The sequence below is a fragment of the Copadichromis virginalis genome, linkage group LG5, assembly GCF_057382275.1.
Source record: "Copadichromis virginalis isolate Kocher_CV1m ecotype Utaka linkage group LG5, C_Virginalis_male_GT1.1, whole genome shotgun sequence".
Taxonomy (NCBI): domain Eukaryota; kingdom Metazoa; phylum Chordata; class Actinopteri; order Cichliformes; family Cichlidae; genus Copadichromis; species Copadichromis virginalis.
The window spans coordinates 35,611,822-35,638,449 of record NC_140622.1 but is presented as its reverse complement, the minus strand read 5'-3'; the positions used below and the strand labels follow the sequence as shown (position 1 = coordinate 35,638,449).

Here is a 26,628-nt window from a genome sequence, read left to right as displayed (position 1 = left end):
ATAGTTGCAATACACCCACTGACCACTTGGGAGAGCAATCGCATCAATCACAAACTCATCGCTTAATCTGGTGGCTTTTTCTAAACTATCCGTGAGGCGCTACCAGTTGAGATAACCAAAAACAGGGATTCCTGAGAAGGAGCTGTTAAACCTCACAAGTTGTATGAGCACAACTCTGATATGCAGCTGTGCGTCTTAAAGTCAGGCTCTAGAAATTAAAGTGAAAGGATACGAATGCCATGCGTTCACACACATGTGCCCATCCCTTCAGCGAGGGAGGAGGGACTTGCTTCACTTCCTCAATTCTGCTCGGCAAGCAATATGAGTCAAGGTAGAGATAAAATCCAGGAACCTGCATTTGAAATTAAGTGAGTGGTTTATGCCAGCAAATTTAAAATGTCACTAATGAGAGGAGGGGGAAAAAAATCGTAATTCCTGTCTCTTCTGTCACACCAAGCCTCTGCACATCCTCCTTCACTGAATCCACGAACCTCCTATCTGGCAGCTTAATCTTCAACATATTTTCTCCATTATATTCACTATCCGTCCTCTGCACATGTCCAAACGATCTCAGCCTAATCTCTCTAGCATTATCTGCAAAACCTTTTAACCATAGCTGTTCCTCTGATATACTCATTTCTAATTTCCCAACAAAAATGTGAACATTTTCAGCTCTGTTACCTCCCATCTTTTTGTCAGTGTCACCTTCTCCTAACCATAAATCATAGAATGTGTCATTAATGTATTAAGTGTAGTATACTTCACTACCTGTGCTCCTTGAAGCTTCACATGTATTCTGTCTTGCTTCTACTAACTTTGATTTTCTTCTCTCCAGAGCATACCTCCACTCTTAACTCTCAAAATTAAAAAGGTCACTAATGAAAAGACAGTCTTAATTCCTGTCTGTCTTTCTATTTAATAAGTGAAAACAGTTAATGTTCAGATGTGAGGATCGCTTCATAGTTTGCCTTTAAAAATATAAAGTTAGCAATCCCCAGCTATACAAGGAAGTAACAAAATTATTATGGCCACAATTCTAACTTAGTCAAATATTAATTAAAAAAAGAAAAGAAAAAAAGACGAGTGACAAATAATTTAAATGAGTGAACGATATTTTTAACGCTTTCTTACGTGAAATGTTATACCGTTATGTAGTCATGAATCTTATTCTGAAAACCCCCCACCGGAAGCGTAGCTAGTTTTGCGGTAATTTTATCACTTTTGCGGTAAAGTTGAGTGTGGCAGTCGGCATACAGAAGTAGCCCGGTGGGGGGGCAGAGCAGGCATCCAACAAGTTTCACACATCTTTTCTTTGAGCCAAGAAATACTTTGCTCCAAACCGCGCGGGCACAGGGACGCGGGAAAATATGGCTGGTCTTTCAGCCTGGTTTTGGAACGAGAGGTTCTGGCTCCCTCACAACGTAACCTGGGCGGATCTGGAGAACCCAGCTCCCGGGGTGGAGTATCCTAAAGCCGGACACTTGTTTACCGCCTTACCGCTAGCTTTGGGAATTTTCGTCGTAAGGATACTCTTTGAAAGGTTCGTATTTACCGCTCATGGCGTTATTTCTTCTTTAAAAGGGGGAGAGGGGGAATCTCCAAAAGTTAATTTTAACGGATGCTGTGCCCATCAGCAGGAAGATGTGTAAGCTAGCAGTGGGAGGACCACTCTCTTTAAATCACGGGTTCCCAACTTTTCTCACGCCAAACAGCCATTTCGTTATAGTCAGTGACTCAGCCTCCAAACTGCTGTCTCAACTGCATTTTTATTTTGTAGTTTCTTGTCCTTTTTCACTTCAAATTTAAGGTTAAACATGATCAAAGAAGGCTAACACGGTGGGGAGTTTACTAATGGTGATTTTGCCGGAACACTCCCTTGTCAAAAATAACATCTCAGGTGAAGCTTGTTTAGTAATCAGAGTGTGCGTTTTTAGTTGTCTTGTGGGGGTAAAGAAGAATATGTAGCTATCGCACTGCTAGTCCGCTACTTCATATCAAACCGGCACATCCTCTCGTCACATAGTATATGATTAGGAGCCATCCGTAAAACGGTTGGGTTGTGCTTTTGTTCATTCTGCATAATTGAAGAAGGGACACGCAGTGTTTCGTACCTTTGGATAGTAGCCAGCTGCAGGCCCTGCCACACAACTAAATGTCTTGAAGGCATTTGACTCTGTCACTGCACAACAATGAGTTTCATTATTTGTTTTTATAGTTGAGATATTCTTGTCTTGAGATATCTGATCTTCTTCCTCAAGTGCAGGTTTACTGCTTTAATTGTGATTTTATTTATTGTTTTTTAAAAGATAGCATGTGGCATTTCCATGGCAGGTGTTGGCTGTTACAGGTGGGGCATAAATGTACCGACCTCTTTAGAAGATCTCAGTTGCTTAATTTCAACCGTTTCTGTGTGATTTAGCCTGTCTGTCTGGAAAATGAGCGATAGAGGGGATGTTGAAGATTCAATTTGAAAAACTCTTTCCAGACCTTGTAAAGAAAATGAATCAGTCACTGGTTTCCCACCTGAGTTGCCGCCACAATGGCTGACAGACCTGAGTGATAACAGGAAAACCACAGAGTCAGTTTTGAGCTGTGCTACGGACTGACCTGATAGGGCGGTTTCACAAATGTCAACTTGTTGTTTGATTGAAAGTTTTGATGAAGGGTTTGTTTAGAAGTCGATGTGTTGGGAAAGGTTTTGTCTGCTTATCAGTTTTTCAAGCTTGACAAACCAGTCGTGGAGGTGTGCGTAGTGCATTGCTTCAGTGAAATGGCATGAAGCTGAGCTCAGATAAAGCCCTAAATTCATGTTTTAGAAACTCATTAGCTAGGATTATTTAACACTTGTGTTATTTCATTTCTTCATTTAAAAAATAAAAATCCTGTTTCTCTCAATGTAGAAGATGTAGGATGTCAGCTTGTGGAGAAATATCACAGGTGTGATCTAGTACTTTGATATTTCTGAGGAAGTAATGAACAAAGAAACTGTACAGTTATCTGGTCGGTGTGGGGTAACATGTTTCTGGCAGCGCTTCTCCTACTTTCACTGTGCAGGGAGAAGAGGATAAAGCTCACAGTGCTTGTACACAGTATATGGAACAGCTGTTTGGCCTCGGTGTTGCATATGTATGTGAACATGTATGACTGCTTGTTTGTCCTTTTTCTGCTCTAATCCTAGAGGTTACTTTCGAGTGCTCCCTTATTTCCCAGGGGGTCACCACAGCAGATGGATCTGCATGTTTGATTTGGCACAGATTTTTGTGCCAGATGCCCTTCCTGACACAACCCTCCCATTTATCTGGGCTTGGGACCAGTGGTGTACTAGCATGTGACCCCCTGAGGCTGGATTGGTGTCTCCTCCCAGTCAGAAACTGGGCAACTTTCATGACTGAGGCACATGTGCTAACCTCTATAATTAACCTATTTTATGTAAAACATTACTTGTATATAGATGCTTTGTTAAAAAAAAAGGTTTATGGAACAAAAAAGTTGTTCAAATATGCTGGAGTTTTAACCTCTTTGGACAACAGAAATTTGCCACAAAGTTTTTTTGTTTTTTTTTTCATAGTGTATGTAGGTCTGCTCAATTATGATAAAAGCAATAATCACAATTACTTTGGAAAGACATTAATCGTTCAACATGATTGTTCTGTTATTTTACACAAAAGTAATCTTTTCATCCCAATTATGTTATAATTCGAAGTAAAATTTGTAATTGAATTGCAAAAGTCAAATTAAACACCCCGGCTTAAATATATGTGCAGTTTTTGGTTTTGCACCAATAATGAACCACCTCAAAATATCAGGTGTTCACAGGAAGCGCTGAAAGCAGGCAATTGTTTCTGGATGTGTTTGTCCAGAACCTTGCACTACGTCATGCATCCCTAGTTTCTTTTGGTCAGCTGTTGCACATGCTGCTGCTTTTATTTGCTCAATAAATGAACAGTGCCAGTTCTTTTGTGACACAGAACCACAAGACAAGCGTTGTATATTAAAGGATAATGCGCAAAATAAAAAAAAATCCTTAAATAATCTTAAAAGATTGAACAAAAAACTTTAATTGTATCATTCTGTAAGTTTTATTCAGATGATTGTCTTTAGGTAATTTAAAGGACCCGTATTTCTCAAGAAATTTCCACAAGGTTAAGAGTTCATCCATGTGTTTTTACAGCAGGCCTAAGCCCCGGGAAGATTAAGCAAATCTGTCCCCTGACATCAAAAGCATGACGGTCTGAAATTCCCTCTGAACATCGCCTTTGCAAAAATGAACACCAGCGTCCAGGCTCTGGGGCTGCTTCGCCCTGATATGTGTAGGCAAAAACTTTGAATAGTCAATGTGTATCAATGCTACACAATATTATGCAAGTTCCTGTAACTCAAACCAGTACTGCTACCCCTAGCAGAGAGATTATTTTAAGGGTAAAACTTTCTCTTGAAAAACTTAAACCTTGGTTCTTTGGGGGAAAATGCAGGTAGCGTCACAACAAACAACAAACAGATGCTGACGCCAAGAACTACACCTCTGCTGGTGCACATGACATATAGAAACACACAGGAAAGAAGGGAATCTTCTTAACAGGACAGCCAGGACAGACGGACGATTATAATATGAGCTATTTCTGTTAGTATTAGGTAAGTACTATTGCTACTCAGGGGTGAGTTTACACTTTACACTTCGAGGGACATCTCGAAACAAAGTGTTCAACTTTGGCTGGTTAAATTTTGACGTAGTCAAGTGCCTGTAAATAAGGAGCAATCAGATATTGGAGGTGGTGAAGGGGAGCTGCTGAGCTGTTCGATAAGAAGCACATGGCACTGAGCCACCTGTCTCAGGTGCCAAAGCTGCTACTCAGGCCCTCTCTGATGAGAAGGTGTCCTCCGACAGCCTCGTGCAAGGTGATGTTATCAGAGAGCATTTACTGCGTGACTGTCTCATTCATTTATTAATCAGAAGGGGAAAAAAAGCACATCACAGCTTTAGTTCCTACTCTGCTAAAGGAAATAAAGCTTGTCGCATGCACAGCACTGCACTCACACATGGTTCACACACAGGTTCAGTACACTTATGTCACTGTTGGAGAGTAGGCTCAATTTTTCTTATCATTTCAAGGAGTTACTCAGCCTAATCCAACCAAAAAAACGACACGCCAGTAGGCTTACGTTATGATTGTTATTTCAGCATGCGCTGGATAGCTCAAAATACTAATAAACCCAATCACCTTAGCTGTTGTTGCCATGCAAAAGAGGGAAATAATAGGTGGAAGTCTTAGCAAATTTAGCTCTGTGTAGGTGGATCTTAGAACAAAGCATGGTGCCATAGTTAATTTCAGATCTCAGAATTTAAAACTGATCTAACTTAAGCTACAAATTGTGTTTTGTTTTTTCTTTTAACACTTTATAGATTAGCATCAGAAACCCCTCAGGATCTGTGGTAATAAACCTCGTTCTTGTTCCAGCATGTATAAGTCCTACTGTTTTATCAGACAATATTATTTGATAACATCCTCTAACGATTAGATAACGTATCAAAATCTTACATTTCACCTTCTACTGTTACTGTCTTCAAAGCATATGCCTTTGTCCTCGAAAAGCTAGGTTCACTCATGACATTATTTGCAGGATTTGTCTTTTGCCTCCAGGCAGTGCCTCACTCTGACTAACCCAGTAACAGCCCCCCCACCCCCGTTCTGGACCAGTTCATTCTTGTTCGATCGTAATCATCGTTTTGCCACTGGAGCTTATTTTCTAGATGTGAGCAGGCAGGCAGTTTTGCGTGTGCAAGCCATTGTAGGCCATGTCATGAGTTGTTAACAGTGTCAAAACTACAACCTGAGATGTATATAGGATAATAATTAGCCAAACCTGGTTTCCTAATCTGCTGCGGTACCTTTGGTCTGTGTCCTCATAAACTCTGTTATTCTATATTCTCTGTTCGTCTCCTTGTTGAGAGTTCAATGTCCTGACTACATAATCTAACCTTGTCTCTTCCCAAAGTCATGCTTCCATGTTAAGTCATTTGTGTTTCAAAACACATGCTGTAAAATCAATTCAAATGAAGGCCACAATTGCGTCGAATACTCTGCTATAATTAGCCTGTGCTTCAGCCTCCGCTCTGGCACTGGAAGGTTTACCAGCGTCAAGGTGGTACGCAGATCAGTGCTCTTCCCTTCACAGCTGTTCAGTACAGAGACCACACCAAGCCTGTCTCCTGGTAACAGGCCTTGTGTTGGTTAGGTCATCAGTTTCTGAGAAGAAACAGGCATGTTTTGACATTTAACATAACTAGGTTAGCTTACACATGTTGCTGCTTTCCTCTCCCACTGCCGTTGTCTGACGACCAGCTCTGCAGGCTCAGACTTGAATGAATATTTGTTAATTCATGCTTTCCTTTATCATAAATTTAAGGACCAGTTGCGCCCAGAACAACCTTGTGGTTGTTGCTTGTGTCTGTGACACGTCAACTCGCGTTTTGAGTGTGCAGCCATTTAATAGAGATTGCAAGAGAGCTAATGTAGGCACTTAACTCTGGCGTCAGTTAAGAGCTGCACACTTTGTCGCATTCAGCACCGTGCAACCTCTGAGCTTTTATTTGATCAAAATGCCAAACACTGATCCTTGCATGTTGCCTTTACTTGTAAAGTGTTTTATGCTCACAGTGCACTGTAAAACATGGACTGCCTTGAGTAATGTTTAACAACATCGTGCCACATGGAACTCCTCTATCAAACTTCTCTGCAGAAGTAGGTGTACTTTGGATTTAGTTTTTTTCTTTTGCACCAGTATGTTACAGTCATCATGCCACTCCAGTTCACTCTCAGTATTATGTTCAGTTTGTGAAGCGAAACTCAAATGACATTTAAAACCACCTATTTTTATTTTTATTATAGAGCCACATGTGGCTCTAAAATATGTCTTTATTTTCTTTGAACTTTATGAAGAGGGGTTAAATACACTGTCTACTTTGTATGATGTTGTATAAGTTATATAACCAAGCTACCTTGAAACGGCATACTTGTCATTGCTCTTGTGATTTTTAGCACAAGGAGAACAAAGTACTGAGAGGTAATTGTCTTTCTTACGGGGAAGGAGACAAAAAAACAGGGAGGACTAGAAGCTTGAGTGGTTTCATGTTAGACAAAAGACATTGATTTTTAGATTTGTGAGAACTTTTTCTTCTCTCTTTTGCGTTACTCATAAAGCAACACAAAGGCACTCAGGCTATTTTGTGATGAATTGCAGTTTCCCACCACTCTGTACACCACCAGCACAATAGAAGTTTAAACATGTAGAGGATTTTACTGCAATTCAGTCTGGTTTGCTATTGCTAAACTTGGACTTACAAAACCTATTTGTATACCAGAGATTTATGTTTTAATCTTAATGGATCTATATTATCAAACCTAAACCTTCTTGCATACTGGATAGAGTAAAGATAAGACCTGAGTGCATATCGAATTATAAAGCATTATAAATCCTGGATCTTAATTGGTCAAATGGGCAGGAGGTTAGGGTAACCCTAACCCCATATTGATGTATGCATGCATGAAAGTCTGTACACCTCTGCAACATAACGATCAACAGTGATATACAGCAGCATAAACTCAGTTATTTTTATTTACATAAATAACAAATGATATTGCAAGTGTCTGATTATATTTACCTAGCATGCCACTATCCTGCTCTACATTTTTGTTCTTAGACTCTCTTGAGGTAGCTTTGCATGATTAAAAGTTCAAAATAATCCCTATATATCTTACTCTTGATCTTAGAGCAGTTCCTCAGGTTATCCTGTCTGAAACAAAACATGTTAACTTTCTTGCCTCCCTTTAAAGCAGTTACTCTAAAACTTTTTCTGGCGACCTCACAAGTTTATTAATTTAAAAACGTTACATTTTGTTAAATAAAAGCAGGCAAACTCACATTTTCTTTAGGAAAAAAACAGTCATTCAGACCCACCTAAACCACATCTTTAAGCCAGCTGTTTTCTGATTGGCAGCCACCCATAAACGCAACAGTTCTGTGAGATGATCTAAGATGCCCTCTCACTGACATCATAAAGACCCAGCAGTAGAAGAAAACTTTCTAAGTGACAGCTTTTAGAGCTTTTGGCTTTGCACATATGCTGACCTCTTTATTTGAAATTTTGGCCATGTTTAATATGTCCATCTATTTGAAATATTTGACAGACAATGAGAAAAAGTAATAGATCCCATTTTTAAAATATTTTCTAAAAGAAGGAAATTGGCTTAAATTTGTCAAGTTTACCTGTTTCTGAGCCCCATTCACTCAGTTTCATTTTTATTTATAAATTTTTTTATTTTTTTTTATTTTTAAAGACAAGAATGTCAATCTCATTGATAGGGTAACAGAATCATTGCCAAAGTAACAGTGGGAGGACACAGTCGTGTCCAGAACTTCTGGAGCTAATATTAAATACTACTGCATCATGTGCGATTGCTTCCCCAGTGACCATCTCCCCAGAAAATGGGATGCTCTGGAAAATCAGTGCATGTGACTCGTGTTTAAGCTTTTATTCATGTTTCTCATTTGCTCCATGTGCACAGTTTATAGGGTTAGTAATACAATATCTTCCTGGAAAAAAAATACCAGAGTCTTGTGAAATAAATCTAGAGTATTAAAGTTATACCAAAACAAATATTTAAACTTTCTTTTATCGCTTACTGACTACATTTTTTCCAAACCTCCTTCAATACTCTAAGTTTACTCGAAGGAAAGTTCAGCAGTTTACCTCAAACCGCAGTATCTTAAAGTTGTGTTTGTGGGACATGATATTTCAGACTTTGTGACACTGTGATGATTTACAGAATACCACTGGCATGAACTGTATCTTGTGTTTTTGTGCAGCTACACTAGGGCACCGGCTGTAGTCGTTAATTGTCTCCTTAACAACAGGCTGAAGTGACTCACAGCTCTCGTACAATAAATACATGAATATGCTTATGTACATAGAGATTTGAATCTGAAGCTTCCTTACATAAGCTTGTAACATCACTACGTGTAGGCCAGAAGAAGCAGCTTAGGAAATGACTGTGGCAACACACTCACTGCTACATTGTCTTCAGTGGAATGTTTTTTGCTTCCTTTTTTCTGTATTACAGAAGAAAATCCATGTTTGCAAATCACAGGATTGTTCTGGTGTAATTTGTAGCAGTCTAGATTTAAGCTCGTCAGTAATACAGTTTAAACACATAGTTTAAGGCCATTGTTTCTGCTGCACAATCTGGACAAGTATCAGAATTTGACCTTTGCGGCTACTAGACTGTGCAGCTGTTGATTTAAAGTTGCACTAGGTGAGTGTAGCACTGTCCACCTGCCATACCACATACTGTGTGACAAGTCAGAACAATGGAAGTGCAGTAAGCACAGCTCTCACTACAGAGAGGAGGAGCAGGATAAGAAAGTAATGCAGGATGTTTCCTGTGGGGAAAGCACCGAATCATGCGCAGCGTGGTTGAGAGATGAATGATTGGTCTACCACATAGACGGTATTTAAAAAAAAAAAAAAAAAAGGGACGTAGCTTCAGGATCTGAAAAATAAAGTGAGGACCACAGGGGTGATGCAGGCCACTGCAAAAAGTCTTCCATTCCTATAGAAGGCTGTGGGGAAAAAGGACTTCTCACCTCTGGAAACACTTTTGTGATGAGTTTGTAGTTTCAGTCACTGGCCACCCCTCCACCAAGATGGCAACAGTTAAAATGTTCAGGTTATAAAAGTCCAAACTCATTTACTGTTTACAACTTGAGCCAAGATGATTAAAAAAGAGAGCGTTCAGACATCAAGGTCTCTCTAACAGAAGTAAAACTCAGGGTTTTGTAGCGTAACTTGTGGAATGATTATCAATTGCCTACAGGTGCCTTTGTTTCCGGATTGCTGAGGTGCTCACCGCACTCATATCACTCTCTGTCACTCCTCGTTTGCTATCACCGGACCTGTCTTTAGCCCATCTGCACCCACAAAATTCCCACAGTAGAACAGGCCGCTGGGGGCCTGGTTACACTTGCAGGATGAGCATGTCTGCACAAATGATAAAACCTGTAGGTTGATACCAATATACTACCATAGGTAGGTATCACCTTACAGCATGTATCTGTCACGCTCTAATGGATAATCTGCATATTACAGCCTGCACAGAACAGTAATCAGCCAGCATAAAAAAACAAGTGGCCTGTGAAATTGTTTGTGATTACAGGCAGTAATACATTTAAACCTGCTCTCAGCATATGACACTGTGAACTGTTTGCCTTGCCTGTTGAGCCACAGCATGTCTTTAGCATTTAGACAGACATTTGTGGTTTCTTTCCTCGCTAAAAGTGCCAGTTGAGTCATAATGCAGAACAGATCTGCAGGCAGGGATCACACAGGCTCAGAATGCCCATCCCAGAGTCTGCGTGGGCTAAATAGAGAATTTGTTTGTAAATTATTTTTGAATATATTCAAACCTACCGTGGACCTGAAGCTGTATGTGGGGAAAACAAGCTGACCCAAATAAATCGATGCCTGACTGCTGTGCATTGTATGTTTGCCAAACTTGCTGTCTACAACAAAGACACTCTAGACTGAAACTCTTACTTGAAAAAGAAAATGTACAAATTTCACAGATTACATACTGTGTTTCTCCGTATTAAACCACGAAGAAAGATGCTGCCTGACAAAGGATTGAGAGATACTTAAAAATCCTGCCAGAATTGGCCATGTATGTCTCATCTGAAATAGCTTGTGTGCATGCCTTAGCAACAGAAAGTGACTTTCCATCTCTCATCGCTGTCACAGATTTATTGCCGGTCCCTGTGCCCGAAGTCTCCACATTCATCAGGGTGCTGGAAGAAGAGCTCAGCCCAATGCAGTGCTGGAAAAAGTGTTTACATCCATCACAAAGGTTTGCATGACTTATTTCACTCTATTAAACATTTTGGTGCACAAGCATCAGTGCTCTTTGATATTATGCCTGAGTTCATTCATGTTATCTGTCAAATCAAGACGAACACGGCACTTGTGTTAATATTAAAAGTGCCTCGAGACACAAAATCCACTGAATTAAGATTTAACTCAAAGGCTGACATAATACAGTCATGTTTGCCTGGTTTTATGGCATTTCTGTGTGGTGGGGTGTGTTAAAGACTTCAGAAAAATCCTCTTTTCTCGCATGTGATTGCTACTGGTATTCTGCCCAAAGAAACTGCTGACATAAACATCAGCTTTTACTCTGTTTATTCATTTAGTGTTGATTCATTAAAAGCTCTGTTTAGACTGTGCTTATGTTAGAATTTTATTCTTATTCTTACATTTTTTTTTTTTTGTCATCACTAATTGGTTATTTTCACCCAAATAAATGAAAATAAGAAAAGGTCGTCGTTTTGATATAAGTAAGTGCTTATGCGAAAAGAAAGAATGTTTGCACTCGAGATTGGAACTTAAAAGGTCTTATAGTAAGCACATACGATTTAGTAGGTACGCTGAGAAGTAACTCTGATCTATATCACTTTTATTTCTTTGTAACCTTATTGCTGTGGCCCTTACACAATAGTCGCAGTTTCTCTTGTAACCTGTTGGAAAAATTAATTGCCCAATCCTGGAATTAAAGAAACGGTTGCTGTTGTAACTATTTCATGCGTAGTTGGAAAACATGTTAAAATGATCAGCTTTTTTTTTTCTATACCATATGTTCGCAAATTATGTGCTATCATGATGTAAATTCCAATAGTGACAATTTTATTGTACACTCAACAAAGCCAATACAATACCTGTCTGTCATCAGATGCAGTTAAGCGGAAATATTTCTCCAGCATTTTTGTTTCCCTTTCTGTAAATAACACCACAGGCAGACAGTGCAGAACTGTCGATCGGTGCAGTTAAACTCCACCTGATCATATAGCAACTTTTCCCTACTAGGTCTTACAACTTCTGACAACTTTTTAAATATCTAATAACTTTATATGATCTCAGTTTGATAAGAAGTCTCAAAATTTTAACCTCAAATTGTTGTTTATTAACAAAGCAATAATACACAGGCTGGATTTCTAAAATAACCAAGCATATTTTATTTCCCTCGGGTTTCCAGTTTATTTATTTTGTCTTTGTTCTCATGACAGAATCCAGACTCTCGCCATCTGGATGGCCTGTCCAAGCAGCTGGACTGGGAGGTGCGAAAGGTCCAGCGTTGGTTCAGACACCGCAGGAACCAAGACAAACCCAGTACACACACTAAGTTCTGCGAGAGCATGTAGGTTAACTCCTATTGTGCTCACCTTTAACCTCTCTGCAGGCTCAAGTAAACTGTGGATTTGTTTTTGTGTTGATGACGTGTGATGGTGTGCGTATGTCCCAGTAGTTTATTTGTTTGTTTGTTTGTTTTTTAAATTTGGTTATTTGATAAGATCTTTTTATTTGCCTGGTCCTTCAAGGTCTTTTTCTTGTTTTGACTTGGATTAAATTAACATTTAGATTCAGGATCAGTTTACGCTGGAGTAGGAGTAGAGACCATGCACTCTAATTCTCAGCATTATTTTACACTTGTTGTTCTGTGGTTTTTGGTTAAAATGGTCAATTTCTTCTCCTACTTCTAGGTGGAGATTTACATTTTATTTGTGTATATTTACATATGGGTTCCAGTTTCTGTGGCAGGTGAGCGCACCCACAAATGAAGCTTTGATACTGTGACAACAGTTTTGTTACCAATGTTATTTGATATTTGTTAGAAGTCGGTGTATTTAATGGTATTGGCAATGTTTGGTTAAATAATGTGCTTTTGTCTTTACTTATTTTTAGTCCCCTTGGATGTGGGATACACGGCATTGTTGGTACGGTTACCCCTACCAGGTATGTTGTATCTCTAATAATTCCTTAAAGTCCATTAAACAAGCAGTGTTAACCATAACAGTCATTCCCAAATTGAAGCAACCAAATGAAGAATAAACTATTGATTTCTTGGTGATTGGACTGTACTCAGTGTTCTGTGAAAAGCTGTACTAAATAAACTGATGCACAGAAAGCCATGTGCAGATAAGTAGCTAATGTTGACTTTTTTTTTCCCCTGTCCGACTGTCACTGCAGAAGCATTATCAGTATCTGTTTGTTCTTACTTCACTTCCTGATCTTCGGTACACAATAATGTGTCATAAAAACCAGCCTGACTACTATTTATAGCTCACAGACATTGCTTTCCTGTTGATAGCCCTATATTATGCTGAGATTAAAGCTAATAGTAATTCAGTTCAATTCAGTTTTATTTATACAGCACCAAATCACAACAACAGTCGCCTCAAGGCACTTTATATTGTAAGGTAGACCCTACAATAATACATACAGAGAATAACAGTCATATGATCCCCTATGAGCAAGCACTTTGGCAACAGTGGGAAGGAAAAACTCCCTTTTAACAGGAAGGATGCTATACTATAATCTTCTGTTCTTGTTGGCTGGCCTGATTTTTAAAAAATTCTGAAATATTTTAAATGTACTGAATGAACTTCACAAGTTTTACAGGCACTGATGTGTTGATTGTCATTTAAGAAAAGTGAAGGACATTTGTCATACACTTTTTATCATATCATATGTGCGTCAGGCTTTTATTGAACAACATCAAATACAAGAAATTGAATGCGTGACACTTTTTTTATGCTTTACTTCTCAGGTACTTTTATCACACATGTTTGTAACAGAATTTATCAGTCACCACCAAATTTATTTTAATAAACTAAATCTAGCATTGAATTGTAGTTTTTAATATGAGAAGAATTTTTAGTTAACTCTCATAAAAATAACCGAAACACTGTTGTAAAGTTACTATGATAAAATTAAAAATGTGCAGAAAATGTGGTTTAAGTTTGTTATCGCAACCTGTCTAATCAGGCAAATCTGCATTGAGATATTGACTTTGAGTCAGATCCCATCAAAAGTGCTTTGATTAAATGGAAGTTCAGAAAAAGGTAACTCAAAGTAATGCTCCCCTAACAGACAGCCTTCATGAAGCAGTAAGTAAAACGATTAATAATGAAGCTGAACAAGTTAAAAGAATAAATAAGTGGAATATGTAAGCTCAAAACAAGAAAGATAAGAAATAATGACAAAATACAAAAATTTTGGAAAGCACAGCCTCATGCAATATTGCAACATTATGACATCATTCTGATTCACTAGGCAAAGATCACGTTGTGCACTGCGATGTTTTGCAACACTCCAACAAGTGGTGACAGCGTGTCGGTCTCTAGGAGAGTTTTAAAACCGGCACTTTAAAATAAGTGAAAGTCATTCAAACCTTCCTCCTGCTTTCTCTCTCTCTCTCTCTTCCCTTAGGCCATGACTCCAGGTCTTTATCACTACTATGTGACAGAACTGGCCTTCTACTGGTCGCTCATGTTCTCCCAGTTTACCGACATTAAAAGGAAGGTGAGGGGAACACTGATCACGTGTTTGCTAGATCAAATCGCAACAGATACTCCACAGCTGCAACTTTCCGTTAAACATTGGTCAATAAGTCTTTTGTTCCTTATTTGGCAGAGAAAATGAGAATGGGTGTGTATGTGATGCAGGGTTTTTCACATCTATGCACATAACATTAAACCTTAATTTTGACTTTGATTTATTAACCGAAAAACCAAAACAAAAAACAATATAACACATGTGACTTACAGTCACATGTGTTATATTGTTTTGGGAGGGGGAAGGGTGAAGCCGATGCTGCTCAGTCTGGATTCCTTGCATTTTCAGCACCAGGGCGCCCACTGTCATGTGATTGCAGGCTATAGCGGGCCTAAGTCTGTTAGAAGGATAGAAGTTCCACAGAAACGCAGCGTATGAGAGGTTGTTTGTTACAGCTGTTGGCGCTTTCCTTTAATGTCTTAATTTTTTTTTTCTTTCTATGCAACAAATGCCTGGCAAGTGTTTTAATTAAGCAGCTTCCAAATTTCCTAACCTGTTAATTTAATTAACCATATTTGCTTCTACTCAGGTGATTGCTTCACCGCCAGATTTTTTTCATCCTTCGCTCTATTTTTGCTTTGTGTAAGAAAAATATTGTGTGAATATTTACATTAAAGGATTTTCCAAACAGGTAAAAGGGACTTTACAGATTAAAGGTTTTAGGGCCTGTCAGAACAATCTGCGATAACAGTTTAATGTCCCACAGGCAGGAGATGTTAGCACTGTATGCTAATGGTATCTGACACACAAATGCTAACTGAGGTTTAACAGACTATCGGTGCATCTGTCTCTCAACCCCTGCAGTCTGCTGCTAAAGCCCAGACGACCTGACTGTCAGATGCATGTTTTCTGCTTTAGCATTAGTCGCGATGCCTCTTTTCAACTGAGATCTGGCTGCACTGTACTGCATACCATCACCGGATCTAAAAGCGGCGTCACGTTGCTTCAGCAGGACCTGGACCTCTTTAGTCATCCAGGGTTTCTGGTTGGAATACACCCGGAGACGTTTGTCCACAGTGACACTGTTGACACAGAAGTTAATATATGAGAGCACTGATGTTGTGTGCTCTTCAAGGTCCTGATGTTCGAACACGCTCCAGTCCGTGTTTTCAAAACAGTCCTGCAGCTGATGTGATGCACCTTCTGGCCAGGTTTTCACAGTTTTTGTGACTGGGGGGGCTCTTCTCCTAATGGGAGTGTATGCAGGGATCAACAGCATGGACATGTGGTAGTAACGTCTTGTTGTAATAGTCTCTAACCTGCAAGTATCTAAAGAAGTCATGCTTTGCCAGTCCGTATGTATCTGAGATGGTTTCATAGCTTTGGAATCCCCCATTTGTTGCTAGTGAACAAAAAGAAGTAATTCCTCTCAGAGACCACTGTTTAAAGGTCCCATCCAGCCTGGCAGGCACAAACTCCGGGTCATAAGCTATCCAATTCAAGGTCCTAGCCTGTTTTTCTATTTGTAGTTTCCCCACTACCCTGAACCATAGTTTCAGGGTGAACCGGGTCAAATGGTTCAAATCTTTATAAAATTTTTCAGCTTGGTTCTTATTTCCTAAAAGTGACTGTAGTGGGAAGTCTAATTGTGTAATTTCCATATTTTTCCATTTAGCTTCATAGTTTGGGGAGCACCAGTTTACCAGGGGCTTCAGTTGTGCGGCGTAGTAGTAATCTTGTAAGCACGGCAAAGCTCTCCCTCCCTTCTCTTTTTTTAGTTGCAGCGTTTTGTACTGGACCCTCGGTCGTCTGCCGTTCCAGATGAACCGTGAGATCCATCCGTCCCACTCGTCAAATTGTTTTTGGGGTAGTGACTGGAAGAGAGAGAGGATTCGAGGCAGAACGTTCATTTTAATTATTTCTATTCTATTACTCATATCCAATGGGAGGAGAGACCACCGAGTTAGGTCAGATTTGATCTCTTTGTTGAGACATGTCTTTCATTAGGTTTACTCCCAAGTATTTTATTGTGGTAGAGTCCCATTTGAAGCTGAATTTCTTTACAGTTTCCGGTCGAGGTGTATAATTGAACGTAAGGGATTGAGTTTTTTGAATATTTAGTTTATAGCCAGAGTAGTGATTGTAGGCTTTTAGTAAGGTCATCAATTGGAACAAACTAGATTCAGGATTTGTAATAAAAAGAAGAACATCATCCGCGAACATACAAGTCTTGTGTTCTTCACCCCTGATCATTATTCCCCCATTAACTCTGTTTTCTTGCTTTTTTTCTTCATTTTTTGGAAACAAACAAACCACAAAGCAACGCATTGAGACATGAAATACGCATTTCCATTTTATTTATGAAAAATGACAACTTTTAGCTGTTAATGTACAAAAACATCTCATTTGTCTCTTTTTAGTAGTCAAGCAGTACTAAGCAGTAATACTGGAAAAGAACATTTGGTATGGCATTTAGCTTCTGCAGTACAGTCACCAAATCCAACTGACGCAAATGATACATATTCCAAAACTATCACCACCGAAGCACTTCAACCTTACAGTACCATCTAAATGCAAAACATGTTGCAGCAGCACAGAGACTTTGAAGCTCAAGGGAGAGCCTTTTTTAGATACCTGCAGATAAGAGAATATATCAGGAAATACGTACAGGGCTTTGAGAGTCTCAGCATTTCCGGTTTCGACAAGTGTCTCCATCTCCAACTCCATCACATCTGATCTTAAGTTCAATTCACAAACCAGAAACAAATCATATAAATAATATATATGTAGTGGCACACGTGGGTATCTGAAGTCATTTCCGGTGCTGTGCTTAAAAAAACGTGAGCTCCACCGTGAGAAAAACGCGTTATTTTCATCTGCATTTCAAAGAGCTGAACAGCTGCGCTGAATGACAGAACTCACAAAGTATTTTAAAAATCCACACGGCTGAAAACTTTCACGTATAGCTCGCTTTAACGTGACCACTCTGCTAGCCGAGTGAAGCTACACGCACATTTACGTTCCCGTCGCTTACCCGCCATCACGGACAGCCTGGTGACAGCACAAACTATAACGGAAGGGTTTTAAAAGTATTCCGTGTCGGTGACAGCAGTGGACGTGCAGGCTCCACGTGATCTCTCCCCGCGTTTCACATCCACGCGGCTAGCGCCGGTGCGTTTGTGTGACGCTGTTGCTAGGCATTCTTTTTAGAAGTGGGCGGGGCTTATAGGCATACTTCAAAGCAACTAAATACTGTCACGTCACAGGACGCACATCATTACAAAGACCTCGAAAACCTATAAATAGGGGTGCTGCTACAGGTACTGTCATTCAGTTGAGTCCATGCATCGGAACCAGACACACGAAGTAAGAGAAAACACTAACACGAAAATGTATTCAGATGACATTAACGCAGCCACTGTGGGTACCCTGTAGATGGCTTTTTTCATAACCTAAACATGTCGCAGGTGCGATCCATGCTGGCTGGTCGCCCAGATGACTGCACTGTCCAGCTAATGTCTCACATGGCTGCTCAGATGGTGCAGCTCTGCCCGGAGTCAGATCACGGAGCCAGAGAAGGCTTCATAAAAGAACTGATCCAGGTGTTGTTAGGGAGATTTGCACACTATACGTGCACCCAGTCAGGCAGCCAGCAGGACAATCAGCAGGTCCCACAGACAGAACAACCAGAGAAAAATCTGGAGTCCTCGCTGTCTGTGGAACCTTCACAAATGGCAAACACAGAAGCCTCAGAGGCTGAAAAAGCAGCCGTGGCTTCTGAGGAGCAGAAACCCTCTGCGTCACCTCGAGGTGAAGCAGAGAGAAAAGGGCTCATAAGCGCGGTCCTTCAGGCTGTCCTTTCCCAGGCTGCAAAAAAATCCACAGCCTGCCCATCAGACTCCCTCCACCAGCGCCTTTTAGATCAAATCTGCTCTGAAATAAAAACAGCAGATTTGACTTTATCACCAAAGGCCCTACAAGATCTTGCAAAGGTCATTTTCAAAGACTTTTGCAAGGAAGCGCTCTCCAACCCAAAACTCACCTTAACTCTATTGAAATTAGGAGAGCCAACAGTTGACAAACTTTTCATCTCCATCTTCAAGAAACACTTTGTAGTGTCCACACAGAAACTTGAGCCAGAGTCTTCTGAAATCAAAGCTCAGAAGCAGCTTTCAGTTGAAGTCTGTGTGGAAGAACTTGTCAGGCGTGCTTTCAAAAAGGCACGCGTTCTGTATACAGATGACACAGTTTCTGAAATTACAAACCGTTTGTTGAAGAAAATCTGGGCTGATGTCCACCATATCGATTTTCAGCCCTCCTCGAAGTCCTTCAGAACCTTACACAAGGTCATTTACAAATCTCTCCTTAAAGAGTATAAGGACCCCGAGTGTGTCACGATTCTCTTTAATCTCGACCATGAAGTAGGTGAGCAAAGAATCATCGAAACCTTTAAAGAACATCTGATGTCGGCAGCGGCGCCAGCAGGTCGCATCAGAAGGTTCTTCTCATTAATAGGTCGGAGGTTAGCCATCACCCGCAGAGAGTCGCGGGTGTTTCCCCTTTAAAAACAACAATTTGACATTGACTAGCTGGCATCAAAGTGACTCTTAAATTGGCTAACAACAAACAATTCAAACAAGCCAATTTATTTAACATCCAATCGAGTCATTTTAAACACCCCTGGACCGGTTGCGGCAGATGACCGTCCCTCACTGAGCCTGGTTCTGCCGGAAGTTTCTCCCCGTTAAAAGGGAGTTTTTCTTCCCCACTGTCGCCAAGTGCTTGCTCAGAGGGAATTGTCCGATTATTGGGGTCTTGTTTCTAGTCAGTAAATTACTGACTAGAACACTCTAAATTATTGAACAAAAATCAGAAAATCTAATAAAATTCTAAAAGAAAAATCACACTCTGATTTCTGCTTGTTTTCACTGTCTGTTGGACGTGTGTGTGTGTGTGTGTGTGTGTGTGTGTGTGTCCAAGTCTTGCTGATTGGATGCCACATTTCAGTTTGAGTTTTAACTCTTTACTTGCAGCTGCTCCAGATACTACACTTTACTATATTTACCTTTGGCCTTCTGAGGCCCAGGCTGCAGGAAGTACTATTAACACTTTGTAGTCAATTGTGCACCTTTGACATTACATTGCAACATTTTTGTGGGTTTTCTTGTGTGTCTTCCACATTTCAAACCCCTCAGTTTTATTGTTCAGTCCCTACAACGACCACCACCACTTCTGTTGTGTTTGTTATTTCATTATCTTTTTGAAATATAATGAGATTTGATGTGATTCACAATTTAAAGTTTAATCAGTGACTGCAAGCTACCTGCTTTCTCAGGAAACAAAGCAGCCACAAACCGTCAGTATCACAGTTGGTATTAGGTTTCTTGTTAAAAGCTGTCTTTGGTCTGCACCAAACACATCTGCCGTCACTAATGCCAAACCTGATTACTCAGTTCAGGCGACATTATGCCAGCAGGCCTGGAATTTGCCAGTATGTTGATTGGGAAACTACGGTGGACATCAAAGCTTTTTTTTTTTTTTTTCTCTCTCTCCGGCCTGGAAACTTCTATTTCAGTTTACAGACAAATACTTTGACACCAACCACTGCAAGAGTTACCTGCTGGTTCTATGATTGAAATGAAGTTTATCTTGGAGATTGCTTTTGGCATTAAATGATTTGTCGTTAAGTTGCATTTTTTTTTCAGGACGGCTGCTTTTGGACAAACTGGCCTTTTCTGAAAGTAGAGTGATTTATGTTCTGTTAATTTGCCAGACATCCTGAAGCATTTTAGTTGTCAGCGCAGTGACATTTAGTTGTTTATTTGCTATTATTTTTCATAGGCGATCACAGCTTAATGTTATTCATGCCCTTCTTTTCCATCGTATATAAAATATGACTGAGGTTTTTGGGTTGCTTTTAGTGTTTATTTTGACTTTCTTCTCTCTAGATTTTTGTGTCTGTGGGAGAGGAAAACTTTAATATGGTCATCTCAGCCTGGCTAACCTGCTATGCAAAGAACAAGAAATATTTTGAGGCAATAATTGTGCAGAACTATTCTAGTACAGTTTAAGGGTAAAAATAGGGCGTTAGAAAGGGGCGTAATAGGTCCACATTCAATGGCTTGACTGTTTGCCCCTTTAGTGTTTACATTTGTTTACTATGTTTCTGATTCATGAGGACATTACATGCGGCATAATCATGTGTTTTTCCTTTGTTGCAAACATTTAAACTTATGGTACTTAGTCTGCTTACAGACATGAAATACAGCTTCAAATACTGACCTAATAAATGTATTGGCTGAAGTTCAAGGGTTGCCAGAGGGACTGTAGTTCAGCCAAAGTGTGGCATTACTGCAGGCACAAAATGAATTCAAAGGTAGTTGAGACAGTTCAGTATGGAAGTGGTAGGCACACAGATGCACATCACAGGAGAACAGTCATAGAGCATATACAGTGCTCTGTATAGTGCTCTGACTTTCCTATTTTCTTTACTTATTTTTTAGGACTTCCTGATCATGTTCATCCATCACCTCGCTACAGTCAGCCTGATCAGCTTTTCTTACGTCAACAACATGGCGCGAGTGGGGAGCCTCGTACTGTGCGTCCACGACGCCTCTGACTTCCTGCTAGAGGTCAGTTACTCACGCTGGTGTCAGTAAGCATTTTTTTTTCTTTGCTGTTTTGCATCCTGTACATGTTAATTCCCTGGAAGCTCTTCAAATCGCCACCTGCTGCTGGTTTGGTTTCACTGTCCTGGCAGAATTTAAAAGTTTTATTGTCATATACACAGTAAAATATATTTTCCTGTACAAAGAAATAATTCCTTTGCTGTCACAGCAGATGCCAAACAGAAAAAATGCACATATAAAATAGATGAATAGAATAAATCATTTAAAAGCAATATAAACAATTACAAGGAACTATACTAAGCAGACTAAAAAAATTAAATAAAAATAAAGATATGCAAAATATATACCAAAATACTCTGAGCTGAAATGGCTGTGTACATATTTATGTAATTTATAATGCAAACTGCAATATTTTAGATGAGCTGCGAGCTCCTGTCAATTGAAAGCACATATGACACGCAGCAGGAATTACGATGAAATGGTCAGGACACGTAGAAACTTATTATGGTAAAGGGAGTAAGATACAACTGCCATTGGTAATTGAGCAGCCTTGGTTTTTTCCCAAAGGATATTTATTTATTTATTTATTTATTTATTTATTTATTTATTTTTGCCTGTCCCGTTTGGCTCTTTTGCCATCAGAATTATTGTCTAAAGGCGAAGACAGATGCCCAACGGATTTAAGGATATTTATTGCTTACCAGACTTTTTGCTTATCGCCAGTTGGGTCTCTAAACAATGGAGATGAACTGGAACCAACTTCTGTTTTTGGTAACTTCTTCTTATCTGTGCTGTGATACAGAACAAAACGTATTATAATGCTTTATTTGTGCTCTTTGCTTTTGTGTGTGTGTTTCAACAGGCGGCCAAAATGACAAACTATGCCAAGTATCAGCGCTTGTGTGACTTCCTCTTCATCGTCTTTAGCGTGGCATTCTTTATCACACGGCTTGTTATATATCCAATATGGTAAGTACACCAGCAGTGTCAGAATGAATAGCTATAGGTGGTTATAGATTTTAGCTTTTTTCTTTTCATCTACCTGTTGTGCATTGGGAAGGTTATGTTAAACAGCTCTTAAATTTAAAAAACAAAGAAGAAGAAGAAGAAGAGCATAATCTGTTGTCACCTGATTGGCTGTGACATATCTAACAGCTGTCACTCAGAAACACGCAGCCTGCACTTAATCTGCAGTGCTTAAATGTATTGCTGCTGACCTAAGAATAAAGAAAAAAATGCCATGTGCTCCTGTTTAAATAAAATTATAATCTGAAACAGGTAGCAGCACTGTTCTAGATCAGATGAATCCTTTTTCAGGACGTCTTAAAGATTCACTGGCTTTACCTCTGGCCCAGAACACTGAGATCAGTGCTGGTGTTTACATTTAGGGACATGTTTGGATGCCTGCTATTCCTCGGCAGAGACCTGGATGTTGCAGCTCAACTTCCAGAAAGAGAGACAGTCCTACAGACAATAGGGAACCTATCACTGGCAAAAGTAACCTGAGCAGCTATATTCAGTGTCTTGGTGTGGATGAGTGATAAAGCTAGTGTTGCCGCTGCAGCTACCTGGGCTGAAATCTATACCTGTGCTGGGGAGGTGGGTCTGTTGACAACCTGTTGTCACTCAAGTGGATGTAAAGGAAGACATGACCTCACAGACCACTCAAGTGACATTACCGTAGATCTGTGTTACTCGCTTGCATCGCTGCCTTTGGCTTGCAGGTCGGGATTCCACTCTGTATGTTAAAGTAAGACTCGTTTAAAGAGTGCTGCTTAAGCTTATTTTCAGGTCTATTTCTGGGACTATAACATAGCCAGTCTTCACACATACGCCTGTTTATCTCCTCCTTCAAACAGGGTCCTGAACTCTACTATGTTTGAGAGCTGGGCCATAGTCGGGCCGTATCCGTCCTGGTGGCTCTTCAACGTTTTACTTCTGGTCCTCCAAGTGCTGCATATCATCTGGTCCTACCTCATAGCCCGTATAGCCATCAAAGCCATCCTGCGAGGCAAGGTGGGTCACAAGGAGAGTTCAGCTGTCAGGAACTGTTTATTTTGACTAAAGAAAATCTCCAATACAAGCTATTATAATGACAAGATTCACTCATTCACATTCATGGACACTTTATTGTGTACAATTTGTTAGTACCACCCTTTGCCTTCAGAACTGTCTTAATTCTTCATGACACAGATTCAACAAGGTGCTGAAAACATTTCTCAGAGATTTTGGTTCATGATAGCATGTCAGTATTCCACAATGCTCCACCCCATCCAAAAGGTGCTCTACTGAATTGAGATCCTGGTGACTGTGAAGGTTGTTTGAGTGCAGTGAATTCAATTTTATTTTCAAGAAACTGATTTCAGATTACTTAGGTTTTGGGATGCGGTGCGCTGTCCTGCTGGATCACATGATGCTACACTGTAGTCATAAAGAGATGGACATGGTGAGCAACAATACTCAGGTGGTCTGTTGCTTTAAATGCTCAGTTAGTAATAAGGAGTTCAAAGTGTCATTACACAAGCACCATTGTACCATTGATACAGAGCGGGATTGAATAATGCTTTGGTGGTGTGTTCAGGGATGCTCTTCTGGATACATTGGTTCTAACTAGTGGTTATGTGAGTTTTTGTACTCTGTCCATTCTCTTATGTCCTCTGACATCAACAGTGAAGTTTTGCCCACTCACTGGATATTTTCTCTTTCTGAATATTCACTGCAAACCCTATAGATTGTTATCTGGGTAAATCCAAGTAGATCGTCAGTTGCTGTAACAACAATGGCACGTTCAAAGTCATTTAAATCTTTTTTTTTTTTTTTTTTTTTAATTCTAATGCTCAGTTTGAGCTTCAGCAGGTTGACTTGACCATGTGTACATGCTGCCATATGATTGGCCGATTAGGTGTTTGCCTTAACAAACAGTTAATGTATGTTTTATATCATGACTTCTGAATGTGTACTTTGCACTATTCCCTGACATTTTCATTTAATTAAAAGCAGGCCAGTCGATAATGAAAATCCTCAAATTGGGCTTTGAATGCAACACGTCAAACCCTTCCTGCACAAGAGGAACACAAAGTGTATTGTCACCTGGTAGAATGATTTTTGTAATGTGGTATGAACACCTGCTAGTTTCACTTCACTACAGTTGACACACCCTGGGCTGGAAGTTTATATTTTTATTACATTTGTGTTTGGTATGTTAGCACACCAAACAGAATGTTTGTCCAAGATGACACCACGGCTATTTTTGGTAACGCCTTTGCTGCCTCTTGTCTTTTTCCCCTCCATCCCTGACTGTGTCTCATTCTCTCTGCAGACGCAGTTTGCTTCCTCTCCCTCTGGAATGAGAGAGGGAGATCCTGTCTTTCTGTCTATCTTTGTCCAATGAGCCCTCCTCCGCTGCTCTCTTGCTTCTCTGCGTCTGCTCTGTCTGCTTGACAACTTCTCTGTGTTTGGCTGTAAGTTTCTGTTCACTCCCTCTGCCGTGATTTCTTTCACAAATCATCCGTCCTATTCGTTTGCATAAAGACTCATAGTAGCTGCAGTAGATTTTTATTAGACAGTCGTTGTACTGAATTTGAAGCCAGCAGTAAGAGGAGAGTAAATGATAAGTAATGTGGTAAAAGTGTTATGAATGTCAGGTATGTCCCACTGTTTCTCATTAGTGAGGACGGTGTCGAAATTGTCCCACAGCACCACCTTGTGGCAAATGTTGTGAGTATAATCCAGTTGTTACACTAACTGCGGTTTCCATTAATATGAAGCATCTTCTCGTAACGCTTTAATTTGTTGTTTATTACTCGCTGTGAGTCGAACTAAAGCGTGAAGCCACGTTCCAAGACCCTGTCCCTACGCCCGCTCACACCATTTGCACATTTATGTGAAAAGTTCCTTTAATTATTTCTTCTTTCAAACAAACTAACTGTAAGTGGAAGTGGGTAGTAAAGCCCTCCACCACCGTGTCTGCATTGATGCAAGTTCACTAACCTCATTTGTCAAAGGTGCAGCATCTTGTTTTGCGTCCAATATGGAGGAAACGTCAGAGTAATAACCAAGATGAGCTTTTGTGGAAGTGTTGTGCACTTGTTGGCCAACAAGACTTTGGACGTGTTTCTGAAAAAGTGCTTTGAAATACATGCATGTTTATTTTTTCTGTAAATGTTAATAAAAAGGAAGAGCTTTTTAGAAATATTGTAAATATATGAATGTAAGTGAAATAGAAGAGACACTTAGTAGTAATATAAATCATCTGAGATGTTGATTAGAAGTTCCTGTTTCCATCAGAAATGGGCGAAGACAAGTTTTCCGCTGTGTTTATGTCCTACCTGGTGTGAAAATGGGTTGCTTACGTCTGATGGTGATGTTTTAATATCAGACAACGATAACCCAGACAAACACAAAATGCACTTTTACGAATGATCATTTCATTCAAAAAATAGCTTTCATCCAAACCTACCTGACCCCAAGTGAAAAAGAAATAAAAATAACAAAGAGAAGAAAGCCAAAATTCACCCACAGCAATGTGAAACTCATTACCAATTATCACAAATGCTTGATTGGTTTTTCCGCTCTTCTGAGGAAGAACTACATTTATTAGGTTTACGGTGTGATTACTTTTTCACATATTGCCATGATGGCTTGGTTAGCATTATAATTTAAAAACTGCAGTGTCCTTGTTAATAAGATGCTAAAGCCATCACCTTCACAAATTACACAGAATGGCCTACTTTCAGTCTGCTGCGGTGTTGGTAATTAATTTTTTAACATTAATGTCATACTCTGCGTCTCCTAGGTGGGCAATGATGTCCGCAGCGACATAGAGAGCAGCTCTGAAGATGAGTCAGCCTCGCCAACACAAGGCTTCAAGACCTCCCCTCATCCCTGTAAGGGAGAAAATGGCACTAATGGCCACTGTGCTTCTGCCAAAGCCCGAGCTCAGAACCACAACAGCTGGTGACGCGGAGCCTGAAGCCCCCTGCCGTTCATCCCCTCGCAGTGTCTTAGAGAGCTTTGTCTTCTGACATTCCTCTGACGCGCAAAGTTCACTCCCACATTCTCTCTCTCTCACACACACACACTACACTGACAGTGAGTGCACAGAGATTCATGTGTTGGTGAACTGATGATAGATAGACACTGGGTCGTGTGATGAGGCGACACGTAAAAGCTGCAATGAAGTCTGTTGAAGCGAGTGATTTGCATAGCCTTGTTTTTACAAATGTTGGGATTTATCCTGTGCTTGAAGATGTTCTTTGGATTCAAAGTTCTCTCCCAGTTTTATTGGTCAGATGAACTTGTTTGGTTATTTCTAAGGGTTAATTCACAACAGACAGCACAGGGCACAGGTGTGTCACTGCAGACGTAGCAACATTAATGTAATATTACAGCTCTTAAAAGCACGACACCGGCTGTGAGAGACAGTGTGGCTGAACATATCTGCCCTTTGCAGTTCATTGTGAAACGACCCTTTACCGCAATGTTGTGAGAGATTTGTTTTATTGTTTGTTTTGTTTTTTTTTTTTACTTCCGAGACCAAAACGTTGATGAAATTGTTGGATATCACTGCCTGTAAAGAATTCCAGATATGAGGATAATAATAAAGGTCTGCAACTCCTA

The 26,628-nt window shown here is 40.0% G+C and overlaps 1 protein-coding gene across 2 annotated transcripts; it reads left to right on the top strand.

Moving 5' to 3' along the window:
* The first annotated feature begins 1,185 nt into the window (after positions 1 to 1,185).
* cers5 (ceramide synthase 5) lies at positions 1,186 to 26,628 on the top strand. 2 transcript variants are annotated; one of them, XR_014920566.1, is made up of 11 exons: positions 1,186 to 1,540; positions 10,793 to 10,898; positions 12,112 to 12,242; positions 12,586 to 12,643; positions 12,788 to 12,838; positions 14,315 to 14,407; positions 20,884 to 21,012; positions 21,872 to 21,978; positions 22,869 to 23,025; positions 24,329 to 24,470; positions 25,805 to 25,866. XR_014920566.1 is itself a non-coding variant. In XM_085457577.1 (10 exons), the coding sequence occupies exons 1-10, from the start codon at positions 1,368 to 1,370 to the stop codon at positions 25,967 to 25,969; spliced, it is 1,170 nt and encodes a 389-aa protein (XP_085313703.1). In that variant the 5' UTR covers positions 1,188 to 1,367; the 3' UTR covers positions 25,970 to 26,628. The 2 variants fall into 2 exon arrangements, 1 of the variants encoding a protein (XP_085313703.1); XM_085457577.1 differs by lacking the exon at positions 24,329 to 24,470 and having other exon boundaries at positions 1,188 to 1,540; positions 25,805 to 26,628.

Excerpts from the sequence above, each read along its gene's own strand:
- cers5 (XM_085457577.1), top strand. The coding sequence starts at position 1,368 with ATGGCTGGTCTTTCAGCCTGGTTTTGGAACGAGAGGTTCTGGCTCCCT. Across the intron at positions 1,541-10,792 it reads GTAAGGATACTCTTTGAAAG|ATTTATTGCCGGTCCCTGTG; the intron begins GTTCGTATTTAC and ends TCGCTGTCACAG. Across the intron at positions 12,243-12,585 it reads ACTAAGTTCTGCGAGAGCAT|GTGGAGATTTACATTTTATT; the intron begins GTAGGTTAACTC and ends TCCTACTTCTAG.